At 38.7% G+C, this 13,853-nt stretch overlaps 1 protein-coding gene across 3 annotated transcripts in view; it reads left to right on the forward strand.

Annotated features, from left to right (window-relative positions):
• The window catches only part of gsap (gamma-secretase activating protein), a 63,816-nt gene that overhangs the window by 8,748 nt on the left and 41,215 nt on the right, over window positions 1–13,853 (forward strand). For 2 of the 3 annotated variants that reach the window (XM_026146149.1, XM_026146147.1), the window contains 19 exons: window positions 820–876; window positions 987–1,056; window positions 1,305–1,352; window positions 3,938–4,026; window positions 4,322–4,391; window positions 4,532–4,581; window positions 4,866–4,976; window positions 5,066–5,122; window positions 5,226–5,272; window positions 5,375–5,460; window positions 5,592–5,594; window positions 7,911–7,988; window positions 8,100–8,186; window positions 8,469–8,561; window positions 8,785–8,953; window positions 9,315–9,405; window positions 11,502–11,571; window positions 12,270–12,349; window positions 13,637–13,717. In XM_026146149.1, coding sequence (XP_026001934.1) covers window positions 820–876; window positions 987–1,056; window positions 1,305–1,352; window positions 3,938–4,026; window positions 4,322–4,391; window positions 4,532–4,581; window positions 4,866–4,976; window positions 5,066–5,122; window positions 5,226–5,272; window positions 5,375–5,460; window positions 5,592–5,594; window positions 7,911–7,988; window positions 8,100–8,186; window positions 8,469–8,561; window positions 8,785–8,953; window positions 9,315–9,405; window positions 11,502–11,571; window positions 12,270–12,349; window positions 13,637–13,717 — 1,437 coding nt within the window. The remainder of the gene's footprint in view (window positions 1–819; window positions 877–986; window positions 1,057–1,304; window positions 1,353–3,937; window positions 4,027–4,321; window positions 4,392–4,531; window positions 4,582–4,865; window positions 4,977–5,065; window positions 5,123–5,225; window positions 5,273–5,374; window positions 5,461–5,591; window positions 5,595–7,910; window positions 7,989–8,099; window positions 8,187–8,468; window positions 8,562–8,784; window positions 8,954–9,314; window positions 9,406–11,501; window positions 11,572–12,269; window positions 12,350–13,636; window positions 13,718–13,853) is intronic. The other variant, XM_026146148.1, reaches the window with a different exon arrangement.

Here is a 13,853-nt window from a genome sequence, read left to right on the forward strand (position 1 = left end):
GTGAATTGCTGCAATGTGATTGGCTAATAAGATATTTGCATTTGCATGTCAAATGCTCTGTCTTGAACTCACCAGATGTCCCATTTGTCAGCTAACCCCCCAAAAATAACACACTGTTGTGTGGGTTACTACACCTCTTAAGTGGCTGTTCTGTTAAATACAGCATTTTTATGCATATATTTAAAAGCTGCTTGTGTCAGTTCTTCATTGAAGTCGTACTAAGTCAGATATTTATATCTCAGAAGTAATTTTTTTTAATGGCTCCAACAGTCATCTTCAAATGGAAAATATCCAAAGAAATCTAGATTCGTTTTATTTCGCCATGTATCTGCTTGACACATTTAGTACTTTTGTGGAAATCTTGAGCTCCTCGGTAGAATGTAAAATATAATTTTCTGTGTTGAACCACGCTCCTCTGCACAACATAAATTTTTAATGATGGACCCTCCAAGACTGTGTGGGTTTAGGAGGTTAAAGACAGTGTGCAGCCTGCAAAGGGAAAATAATCTCTCTTTTTTTTTTTTGTAGTGCAGGGTTTGAAATTTTATGCATGCCTGGTTGCACCTTGGGTTTCAGAGCAGACGCCCTTTTATTGAAAACCTTTTGAATGCAAAAATGTGAAAAATGAATCGATGGTTTGAAGCGGGGCAGGTCTTGTCTGGATGATCTGTAGGGTCGGCCATGGCAATAAAGAAGTCAAGGATGACTTTCCGTACATGCTGATGCGGTGAAGACAGCAGACTGAAATTAAATACTTCTTCTTGGTAGATTAAGATTGTACAATGTAATATTTTAATTAGTGAACTAATGTTCTCATAGGGAGCAACAGGTACCACCAGGATTGGGAAATATGACCCGAACAGCAAGAAGAATAAGGTACTGTGTTTGTGTTTGTGTGTCCCTATATTACTCCATTAAGTTTTGCACACTTTGCAATCATGCACTCATTCTCATGCGACTGTGCGCATGTGTGTTTTCCCCAACAGCTCCTGTACACATTTGACAAGCAGGTGTGTGTCAGCAGCTGTTCCCTGAACAAAGAGGAGACACTGCTGGGTGAGCCTCTGTCTTGTGCAGATAATGAATTATCAGCAACAACACCGGCTTCTTGAACTCAGATCAAGTTTAAATGCCCGTGTCGAGAAAGCAGTTTCAGATCATGCAACGCACGAACCCACAAGTACAAGACGAGATGATGCTGTTCGGATGCTGATTAGTGCCTGAAGAACCACCGGAGACATTATTGTGGGAAATATGTTCCAATTCAGTCATGTGACATGCCAACTTTGCTTTTTCTCTCCTAGCTGTCAGCTTGGCACAGAATGCCAGAGGAGAGGAGCGCCTCAAACCAAGTAACATCCCTTTTCTGTTTTATCCATAGACTGTGACATTAAACCTGTCTTAAAGCAGTGATTCTCAACCAGGGGTACAAATACCCCAGAGGTTATTTTTGGCAGTAGCCAGAGGGCTTAAAAGTACACATTTAAAGTAGTAAATTTAAGTGTGGCCTAACTGATACTAGCTGAAATTGTTAGCAGTATGGACAACTGAACAATATTTTATTTGGACCCAAATTCAGGATGCTGAATTAGAAAAGTTATCAATGAGAAGAAAACTTTATCCTGCAGAAGATAGCAGGATAATCAACTAGAAGCCTAACAAAAAGAATCATGCAACTGACAAAAAGCCAAGACAAAACAGGGGATTGGAAATGCCACAATTGCAAAAAGAAGGACAAAGGCAGGAGGTAAAACTTACCAAAAAAATGTGTTTGAATTGCCAACTCATTCACAAGATAAATTGTCAGACTTTTTCATTGCCGTTCTAAATTTCAGCATTAATATATAATGCCCCATAAAGTAGTGTGCAGAAGCAGTGCACACTGCACTCCACTGACTGGGACACGTGCACCAAGGCGTGTTTGTGTCAAAGAATGAAATATGCTCTGTGCAGTATGTTGTGAAGTGGCTTGCTTATGAAGTGTTTTTGAGAAGTAACAAGCATGCACGCATGATTGGTACAAAATAGCATTGTAGCAGTTTTCATTTAGTTAGTGATTACAGTGGACCCAAAGTATTGTAATGTGCAAAAGTAATTTCTTTACATTTTATATTTCAGTTCAGACTTTCTTTCTTTTTTCTTTCTTTTTAATTTTAAGTTGAGCTTGAGGTTTTCTAAAGCTCTTTGAAAGTATTTCTTTGGAAATTAGCTGCTTCTCAGTCCAACTCTGGTACGTCTCATTTTCAGAGGAATTTTGTCTTTGTTAAGACACTTAACACTGACCTATGAGTCACTCAAACAGAAAAAGTCTTCTGTTTTATCAACACATAACAGGGAACTCAGGAAAGAACCAAGATAAAACAGTTTGAGAGACATTAACACATTGATTCCCCAAAAGCAAACTTGACATATTTCAGCATAGTGTACAGTGTGTCCATATAAAATGTGAAGAAAATGGACAAGTGAAAGACAAAAGAAGAAGTGCCAGGCCTAAAATCTAGCTAAAAATCTCAACCTAAAAATTACACTGTTTGTCTAAGAGTCCGTGTTGAAGAATGAAGGTGGTCACACCAAATACTAACTTTGGAGTTGGTTAGATTTGTACAAACTCTGTTTTTGCTTCAACTACAGCATGTATTGTATCCAAAAATAGCAAAAATGTTGTAGTGCAGATGTTTTGTTTTGCACCAGAGATAATTAGGGACGTCTGTTGCATAACTGCAGCAGTGCATCCAAAAAGTGTCCATAGTGTATCAACAGCTGCCTGGACTTACTCCCTTGTTAATCCGCTATGTAGCAAACACTGTGTTTTGGATGAGTGTGTCAGTAAACAGGCAGATTTTTCAAAGAAAATAAAGCAGGAAATGACTGAAACAGAAAAATGACCGGCAAACACGGACACACAGAAAGACAGAAACACAGCAGACACTAAAACTTAGGAAAGATTACGATCCAAACCCCTTAAACTTTGGCATTTGAAATATCATGTGGAACAAACAGTAAACAGCCAGCTTCATTAACTATTCTGCAACTAAAATTCTACAACTATGACTATTATTACTGCAGTTTTTATTATTACCTTTTTATTACCTATTTTTCATCTGTTAGCCAATGGTAAGCTGAAAGCGTTTCAGAAATGGATCAAACTGATTTAAAAAGATGTCAAGTAGTAACGTTTTCAGACAGTTATTCCATTCCATTCTAATATAGCACTATTTAGCTAAATATAGCTATAACAGCATAGTTCTAGCTGCAAGCACAGCAACCTCCACCTACACAGGGATGTGGTGTATATTTTTTAATACTAAAAAAGAGACTAAACTTAAACAATAGAAACAAAGTATCACTCTTAGTATCGATCCAATACCAATACAATACCAATATATAGATACCAATACGCCATTGGTGTCTATACTATCGATATTTGATTATTTAACCCACCTCTAGTGGGGAAACATCATAAAATAGCCTGTTAAATTAAAATCAAAACTTTCTAGATATTAGAATAGTTATGGCTGTAAGAAAACGTGATTAAATGTCTTAAAATAAGACGGGCTGTCATTGCAGCTCTTAAAATATTCAAACAGTCCAGTTGACTTAATTAGAAGCCTATCTATAGATAGGCTCCTTTTTGCTATGGCCTTTTAAGAATAACTCAAAGATAAAGTTTCTAATGAAGATAAGCATAGTGACATTTACTTTTAAGTCAAATAATCTTCCCTGGAAAGCATAAACATGTTCCTTTATACTGAAAACAAGATCAGCTTTGAACTTAAATTTAAATATCAAATTATTATGCACGGTTTATTCTGAAGTTTTTGTACTTGAGTTGGAATAAGGTTGGGAACCACTTCCTTAAAGCAGTTTAAATACACTCTTTTCCTACAGCATTTTCAATCTGTGAATGATATTAACCCTAGCCTGTCTACCTTTGTAGTATCAAAGTGCCTGACTCTCCTGATTGAGATCCATCCTATTAACAACACTAAAGTCCTCAAGGCAGTGGACTTCAGAGTCAAAGTGCAGGTAAGAGTGTTTCATTCACATTTCACTAACAAACAAGCGCTTACGTCGCAGTTACGAAGCGTTAGTGCTCAGAGGGCATGACTGTCATACTACATATCTTTTATGGCCTCTAGCTTACGTTCTATCACTTAATTAAAGTCAGTGTACCCACTTTTCTCCACTTTCTCTTCTACAGTCATGCCTTTTCATCAATTTTGTTCATAGCCTTGAATAAAAAGCAGCAAATTTTCAGCTTCATCTGGCAAATTGTTGGAAACCACTCGTTTAGTTTTCCCGTGGCTTTTTTTCCCCATAGTTCCTCCATCATGAAACTGACAGAAGATCAGTGCTGGAGAGCCATCTGCTGCTGCTCACTGAAGATGGATGTAAGCAACTGTGTCCTTATGCTGGCCTGCATGTGTAACAAGAATCCAGAGAGAACTATGATAATGCATAAAAAATAATACATACTGTATATTCTACCGTACATTCCTCCATTTGCATAATTATCATTTTGTGTGTTTAGATGTGGATCTCTACCACGTGATGCTAACGAGGCAGGAGGGATATAGAGTGGTATGCTACACATTGCTTTTTTTTCTCATGAAGGAAGTGTTTGCAGATAGTTGACTCATCTGAGCTATAAATTGCATGCAGGATTTCATGGCTGGTAAATTCTGTGCAGTTCTGCAGCGACATAAATTCTTTCCAAGGGTGCACGAATTTAGTAATTAATAAGCAAAACAGTGCAAAGAATATATTGTTTCAACCTCCTTCTCAAAATACACTGCACGTCTTCTGCCAGAGACTTGCATTAACAATTCATTGTGGCTGAATTCAAATGTTTGTGTGTTGACCAGGTGATAATGAACCCCGAACGTTTGTCCAAAACGGCAGAGAGAATCGTGGAGGATTTTTGCTGGGTCCAGTGGGACAGGCACACGCAAAGACTCTACTATCTCACGTTTAAGGCAATGCATACAAACTCGCATTCAAATTTGGCAACAGATACCCTGGGACTTGTTTGATTAACGCAAAATGTACGGCTCGTCTTTTGCAGGAAAAGTTTCTGCTCCGAAGCGTTCAGTTTTACCCAAGCTATAACTGTGAAACTGTGGTATGCTATCTTTGTGTCTTATATTTTAATACATGCCGCTCTTTGTGCTCTGTATTTGTTGTTTATGCTTTTACTTTGAAATAACATACCGCTCTGATAACAGTTCGAGCTCCCTTTAGAACTGCCTGCCAACTCCTTCCGCACAGTCAAGTAAGGCAACTTTTAGCAGAGTATAAAATAGAAATATGTCGGTTCTATATTCTGCATTCCTTTTGAACATTGTTTTTGTGTTTGTGTTCGTCTCGATGACAGGTTTGCAAATCTCGGTTTCGACCATTATCACACCGAGAGGCCGGAGCAGGAGCTTGTTAAGTTGCAAGTATTCACAAATAAAATAGGTAAGACGTCCTCACACACATCCATGCACCGCATGTCTGTTCACATGCTTATTAGTCTCACATTGAAAAGTCAGATTATGAGACTAATTTGATACATTTGTGCGATTCCTATCCCTCTTTGTAAAAACAAGAAGGTAAGTCTCCGCCTCAGCTCACCTCCAGGGATTAAAAATCTTGGCCAATTCACAATTTCAGTGATGATTGAAGGATTTGTGGAGATGATCACTTTATAATGAGGTTCTGACCAATTTCTGAGATGACTGTAAATCTTACAAGCCTCCTTAAGTTTCAGAGGTGTTTTCCAATAGCATCACAGCTGATGATGCTTTTGCCAGTGATTAATTCAAAAGCCGATTTGTTCAGCCGATCTGTCAGTTCCTCTCATCATTGTCATCCTTCTCACTTAATATTTATCTGTTCTGGCTCATGCTGCTGTCCTGGTTATATTCACACTCCTCAGATTTTTGTCCTGTATTTTTTTTTTTTTTTTTTTGTGCTGCATGATTAAACATAGACGGTTTAATGGCATACAGAAAGAGGGACAGAATCGCATTGACTATAGATGAGCTGCACTGTAATGAAGCTGCTTTATTTGAGCTTTAATGTGAATACAAGAGTAACATCTGCCTCGAGCAGCTTGTAAATCTTTCAGGATTTACTTTCTTATACTGACTTTCATCCATTACTATTAATTAGGGAAAAATCAGACTGCAGACTCGTTCTGTATGTTAAAGCCTTGTATTCATACTCAAGCATGAATATAAAGTGGTCAACACATTTCTCTCTCAAGCATGAATTTGTAGTAAACAGTACATTTCTTTGTGTGTATATAGGTGGGTAATAAATTAAAGGAAGCCTGGAACCCTTTGCTCAATCCAGTCTGGTACCAGCTATACCAGAGTGATCACCTTCACCTTATGATGAAACATTTTTATGCTGATGGAGCGTCATCATGCTGATAGCAGCGCTCCCATCAAGGGAATGTTCCTATAAGTATGACAGTGGTCATATGCTATGGCCGTCAGATTGCAACCAAACTGAATACCTGTTTGGAAATTTGTATCGACATATTAGATAGTGCTAGTTCATCACCACCATCATCAAAACACCTGAGGTGGGTGGGATCATTTTGGGGGGCGAAAGACTTAATCAATGCTAGAGAGTGTTCGGCTCTTCTGACAGCATGATGTTGTGCAAAACTTTAAGATTGCTTGTTTATTCTTTTAATTTGGAACCTGTCTTACATAATTTTGTTATACACTTAGATACACTCATTGGCCACCTTATTAGGTGCACCTGTTCAGCTGCACAATAATTACAAAAATGAGAAATCATAATGGGAACAGTCAGAAGAGAATGACCAGAAGGCAATAGTAAATAAAAAACCCCCAAAAAAACCACCACTGACAACCAAGGTATGCAGAAGAGCATCTCTGAACTCTACAGCTGCAGAAGACCACAGCAGGTGCCTCTTCTGACAGCTAAGTACGGGAAACTGAGGATAGTGTTTGCAAAGGCAAAATTGGACAAGATTTGGAAAAATGTTGCTGGGCCTGATGAGTGTCTATTTCTGATGCAACATTTGGATGGTACCGTCAGACATTGGTTAACCAACATGTAACATGGTGGTGTAATGACATGGGAAGTGTTTTCGTTGCACACTGAGCATTGTTTAAACACCATGGCCTCCCTCAGCATTGCTGTTTCCAACGTATCACAAAGCTCAGATCATCTCAAATTATACTCAAATGGCTTCCACAGTCACTTGGTCCAATACAGCACCTTGGGGATGTGGTGGACCAGGAGATGAATGTGAAATTTAAGATTACTCATGTGCAGCTGACAAATCTGCAACAAATGTGTGATACTACGTGTCAATATGGACCAAAACCTCTGAGGAATATTTCCATCACCTTGTTGAATCTTGGTGAAAATGGGGCGCAACCCCATACTAGCAAGGTGTACCTAATAAAGTTTCCAGCAAGCGTATATTTTTATATACTGCCAACTGTAAGAAGCTCGTAATGGCATGCATATGCACTGAAATGTTGTTTGTAGAATTTTAAAAGCATCCATAGAAATACATTTAACTTTTTGGATTAAGTGAACACTCTCCTCATTTAGATTTTTTATTTTTTTTACACAAAGAAATGTGCTGGTCGAATTATTTCAAAATAATATAATAAAATCAGAATTCCAACCTTTAACAAGGCATGAGTAATTTTTACAATTACTACATGGCTGACTCTATAACCTCTGAATATAATCTCAGTATTTCACTCTTATTGCTTGTCCTATTAAAAAGTAAGTAATGTTAAATATTAACAATATGAATAGAGTATATGGTATAATAATATATGACGATAAATCGGATCTAATTTTTCCATTGGTTATCATGAATAATGCCACGGTTTGATCTGTAACTTCCCTGTTCTGTGCTTAACTCTTAGGAAGCATGTGTGTGTGCTATACCCAGCCTCTTCAAGACAAACACGAACTTCTCTACACCGTGGTTTTAGTTCACAAAGGTGTGTCTGTGCTAGCTCCTAATTTTCCCCTCCCTATCTGTTACTGCCTCTTTTACAGTTTTTATCTCGAGCACACGGAGACAAATGTGGTTTTTTTTTAACTTCCTGCAGACTGCAGCAAGAAGTTCAGGGTGTCTCTGGGCAGTGATGCATCGCCACAGAAAGCCACCCAGCTCCATCCGCTCTTCATTCCCATAGGTCATTGCGCACACATCTATATAATACACACACACACACACACACACACACACACACACACACACACACACACACACACACACACACACACACACACACACACACACACACACACACACATATCTGCATCCTAATATTTGTGAGTTTTTAGGTTGAATTTCAAATAGAAACACAGGGACACCAAATATAGATGAATGTGTTTATCTGCACAGAGCCCAAGAAATGCCTGGTGTGCCTGAAGCATACTAACTGACAGTGATGCTGTGTGTTTTTTTTATATAGGTTACTACATCCTGGTATACCTGCAGGGTTATTTCCTCCACTGTATCAACACCAGGCAGCAGGAGATGCTCTGTCACTCCCTCTTTCTCTCTGGTAAGGCAAGTTTTGTCGAAAGAAATAGTGCCTATGCTAAGCAGTGGCAGAAGTAACATTTTTTTCTTTCTTTCCCCTCTGTAATATATTCTTGTTTATTTCTCACATGACTTTTAAAGGAGGAAGCTGCCTTATCTGTCAATAAGACGTGCGCCTCAAAATAAGATGATTTAACTCGGTGTCTATGCCTTGTTCTCTGTCTGTCTGACTCCACAACATGCAGGTCGTGATGTGAACCTGGGCCTGCAGTGTCAGTCAGCCAACATCACAGTTTTGCATGCAGAGGATGAGTCCAGCGCTTGTCTGCTGGACCAGGCCACCGGCAGGATTCACAGTGCCGAGCTCAGCCCCGCCTACCTGCTGAAGATCCTGCGTTCAGACACAAATTCTAGGTGGGCATGACTCAAAACTTAGAAGAGGAAGAGGAGTGCATAGGAGAAGATATAGGCAGGAAGGTAGCAGACAGGCTTTTGTGTGTGTACACCTGCAGTGTCTTTCTGAAATAAATTTAGCATTTACTTGAACTTTCGCCAGGAGTCACCTCCTAGCTCGATAAAGATGCAGCAATGGCTCTTTTCCCTTTTTGTTTAGTGGACAATTTTTCATTCTGTTCACTTTTGAAACTTAAATCCACTTTTTTAACAGCATGCATACATCACATTGTAGTACCTGACTGCTGGCTCTCTGCCTGTGTGTTTGTATATGCTTTTTTCTATATTATGGTGTATTTATTATATGTCACCTGCATTCAAGGTGTCCCAGCAGTAAGGCTGACCCTCAGCGCCTGGCTGCCCTCCACTGCCTGCTGGTTTACATGGGAACTGACCCAAACCTGGAGCTAAAGGTGCGGATGCACATAGAATAATTGAGTTTAGTTTAGTTTAGCTCTGCAGAACATCATCTTTGTTTTCCAGCACATTTAAAACAAAATGACTGTCTTTTTGTAGAACATAAGTTCAGGAGGAGAATAGTCATTGATTTTTATTGGGTCTTAAACAAACTTACAAGATCAATAAGTTCTCCTTGAAGTGGAGAACGCACAAAAAAGACAAGATAAATAGGCAACAAAGTGGAGAATGCAGCTGTTTGAATAAGTAAACATTCAAGGTCAGTGTTAGGCAATTTCCCTAAAGAACTAAAGATGTACAACTGAGAAGAAGTGAGTAGATAAATGTAGGAAAAGGCGCTATTTCTGCACTTTGGTGTAAATGCGGTAGGTGTCAACCTTGAGTTGGAAGCCGGTTAGCCAGAGGGAAGAAGACAGAGAGAAAGACAGAAAAGATGGGATGCTGTAATGAAATGGGAGAGAAGAGAAGTGGGCAGAGATCAAACAGAGTTAAAGACAGAGAGAAAGGGAGAAAGTGTTTTGTTTTGGCACGGTGCTGTGACTCAGACTGTATCAGTGTTACTACTAAATTAAGATGTTCTAGATTGTCATAAATTCTTTCTTTAGAGGTTAAATGAGTCGCCAGCTTCATTAGTGCAAGCTATCAGTGGGAAATTGGACACCATACAGAACTTTTATATCCTTTGTAGACTCTGCACCAGTGTAGTCGAGGCTTTGATAAAGTGGCATAAAATGTTCATAGAGTTTGAAACTTTAATACTGGGAATACTACATAAATGAAGTTACTCTGTTTCTAACTTGTCTTCTGACTTTACTTCAGCTCTGACTTATGCTACAGGGCGAGGGTCTTTATACATCAAAGCAAGATCATACAAAAAATTATTATCTGTGATTACAGCTGTCACCAGCTATTATCAAACACAGTACCCAGCTGACATCAGGATGCTCACAAATGTAAAATGCTGAAGTGCTTCCCTCTTCAGCATAGGGCGTGTTAATGAAACTATGTTGTGTTAGCTAATTATTGTGGAAAGTGGCCATCGCAGTTTAGTGGTAATTAAAATGAGTTCAGAATTTGCAAATTCATATCATAAATCTCGACGCATTGCTCTCTCCTAGCTGCGTTTATAGGTTAAAAGAATTGGTATGGCTAATACTGGCCCCTGTGTTTACTTGGCATGGAATAGACACTAAAATTTGCAGTATTGCACACCGCTACCACTAACGTCCTAGCATTTGTTAATTAGCCCTTATTATGTCTACTGACCTTTTGGCCTCTTCTTATAACAGTGCCACAGGTTTTGGAGCTATAAAAAACATCAGAAGTATGCTTAGCTAATTTGCGTTCTTGCTCTGAATTACCTGAGGAGCTATTTATCAGTTCACCTTACTTAAGTTGTTAGCTAACACTGCCTAGCTTGGTTAGCATGGTGCATTAACACACCATATGGGTGTTTTACAGAGCTAGAGGTACTTGCTAATGATTACTAGCATACAGATAAAATATTAGAATCTACCTCACAAAAAAACAAACTCGCTGTTACAGTGAACTACAAGGCATATTTTTTTACCAGACATTTGTATTAAATATATACTCTAGAAGGCCCAGTTCAGAGACTTAATACCAGAGAATTAGCAGAGGTGACACCTAAGCAGACAATTAACAGCTTCTTGTGAGGGCTGTGACCTCAATAGTACATTTTGTATCTTAATAAACTTTAAATCACACTTTAAACATGTTTATTTCTTTTGTAAATTTGAGCATTTTAAAATGGGAGGTTACAACTTTAGACTAATTTTTAGTCCAGGAGATTGCAGCTTTTTTAAGTAATCAGCTAACGAGCGATGAGAAGCCAGGACAAGACAGGTGTTTGGTTACTTTTAAAATGACTTTTGAAGCTAACGACCTCTCTGCTAACTTCCGGTATCACTCCCATCAATTAACTGTTCACAAATGTTGAACCATTCCTTTAGGGGATAGGAGAAAATTACCTGTCACTTTTTGAGGTCACTGTTGAAATATACATGAACAGCAGAACTAGAAACTAATCTTTTACTGGTATCGTCTCCTTGTGTTTTTATCATGTCTCTAGGTTATTGAATGGCTGTGTGACAACGTGAACACCTTTGAATCTTTTGATCAGATCCAGGAGTTTATTTTAGGTCAGTGGCAGCTGGAGAATGAGTACACAGTTCTCCTGAGTATCACTTCTCCTTTCTTTTGGAGTCTCACTGCTCTCTTACCTTTTTATGTGTCTTTCTGTTTGTGACTGTAGATTGTTTGCATCTTATCTGCACTAAGATGAATGGTTTCATCAGTTTTGTTTGGCTTTGGTGCCAGTGGCGCCACACGCAGATATGTAGAGTTTGAAAATAGTTTTGACTTCTCTGAAACCTCACAGACACATAGTTTGCACAGACTACTGCAAATATGGTTAAGTCCAAGCTGACTAACAACATATTTGGCATTCCCTGTAAAGAAATCCTTGGAATAGTATGTGATGATATTTTCATATTTAAAACATCACCCAGAGAGTCAACGACTGCCTTGGATTGTAAGCAGCTGGCTGCATACATTTGCATTTAATTGGCACTGCAATAACTATTTCACCTTGCTGTTGTATTAAGAAATAATATTAACTTAGGTGTTATCATATAGTATAGGAAGACAATAATTGTGACCTAATAAAAGATACATTAGTACATTGTCATCACTCATATATCCTATTGATAGGGGTGAGGCATGGGCTGAAGTGCCTCATTTACCTTCTAACTATGCCTAGATAAAACACTCTACATGTTTAAAAGCGAGTTTGTCTGTTCTGTCTCTGATGGCCTGTCTGTCTGCCTCTCACACACAGCCTCGTTGTACAGAATAAGCTACGAGAAGGCTCTCAGCTTGGATAAAATCCTGCCTTACTCCTCTGTATTCGACAAGAAGGTACCACACATATATACATAACTTTGTACAAGCAATACCTTGACATTTGCAATTGAAAGTGGCAACTCAATGTACAGTACTATACAAAATCTTCAGCACCCTCTACCCCTCTGCAAATTTCTTTGTATTGTGGTATTTATTGAAACGTCAACATAGATGGAAAAGGTAAAAACACAGTTTGTACAAATCTAACAAGCTTGAAAGTCAACATCAACACAGCCTGAACTCTCTTGGGCAAGCTTTCTTGTATTTTCTTTAATTAGTCCTCAGGAATAGTTCTCCAGGCTTCGTAAAGGAAATTCAAAGCTCTTCTTTGATGTTTGCTACCTTTTGTTTGGTTCTCTGCAAGTCAAGATGATCCACACTACTTCAGTAATGCTGAGGTCTGGGCTCTGGTGAGGCCGATCCATGACTGATAGTGTTCCATAGTGTGTGATTGTGGGGTTTTTTTACCCAGGTATTACATTATTTACTGTATTGGCAGTGTGTTTGGGATCATTGCAATGCTGAAATATGATGGAGTTGGCAATCAGACGTTTTCTAGGTATTGCATGGTGGATCAAAATGATGATGGTACATTGTGTTCATCATTCCATCAGTTTTGACATGATACCTGACACCTCTGGCCTCAAACCATAACAGAGCTTCCACTGTGTTTCACAGATGATCATAGACACTCCCTGTTGTACCTCTCTCCTGACCTTCTCTGTACATACTGATAAAGATTTGGGAAAGAAATGATTCAGTTTTATTTACACATCTGTTTCCACTGCATTTCTAATCTACACTGCTTTCTCCACTGATTGTGTAATTTGGCATACCTCAGCCTTTTCTCCTTGTTTTCGTTTCTTAAGAATGGCTTCTTGTCAGCTGAGATCATTTCTGTTGAGGTTTCAGCAAACAGTAGATGGATCCACTGAAGGGCCAGACCTCTTTGGATCTTTGGATCTCACTGGAACCGTGTAAAGTCTCGGGTGACATAGGATGGAGTTCTTAAGGACATGATTTTCAGATACTATCTACTGCCGTTGTCTGGTTTCCTGAACTTTTTTAGGACACAAAAAAACCCACTTCTCTGAAAATGATGGACTGAAAATCAGTGAAAATGCACCTAATGTCCAAAGAAGATCACTCTTTTAAAAATTCCAAGCAGGCCTGGCCCCTTGGAAGCAAAATATAAATAACTGACCGGCCACAAGACTTTTGCACAGTACTGTTAGTATTGATTTAAATGCAGTGGACGCACTTGCTTTTGAGCCATAGACTTTTTTTGTATTTGTGCTCTAGGAGGTGCCAGAATGTTTGCTGAAGGTTCCTGGTGTGTTTTGTACCACAGAGATTCAAACTGAATCTACCTTCAAAGGGAAGGTAATAACACATTTCTCACACTTGAAGTCCTGGAGTTATTTTGAAACAACATGACATTGAGCAGCACAGTTTTGTTTTGAGAAACATTTAATAAAACTAAACTTTAAAAAAGCGATTAAATTGAGAGATTGTGTGT

The sequence above is a fragment of the Astatotilapia calliptera genome, chromosome 17 (assembly GCF_900246225.1).
Source record: "Astatotilapia calliptera chromosome 17, fAstCal1.2, whole genome shotgun sequence".
Taxonomy (NCBI): Eukaryota; Metazoa; Chordata; class Actinopteri; order Cichliformes; family Cichlidae; genus Astatotilapia; species Astatotilapia calliptera.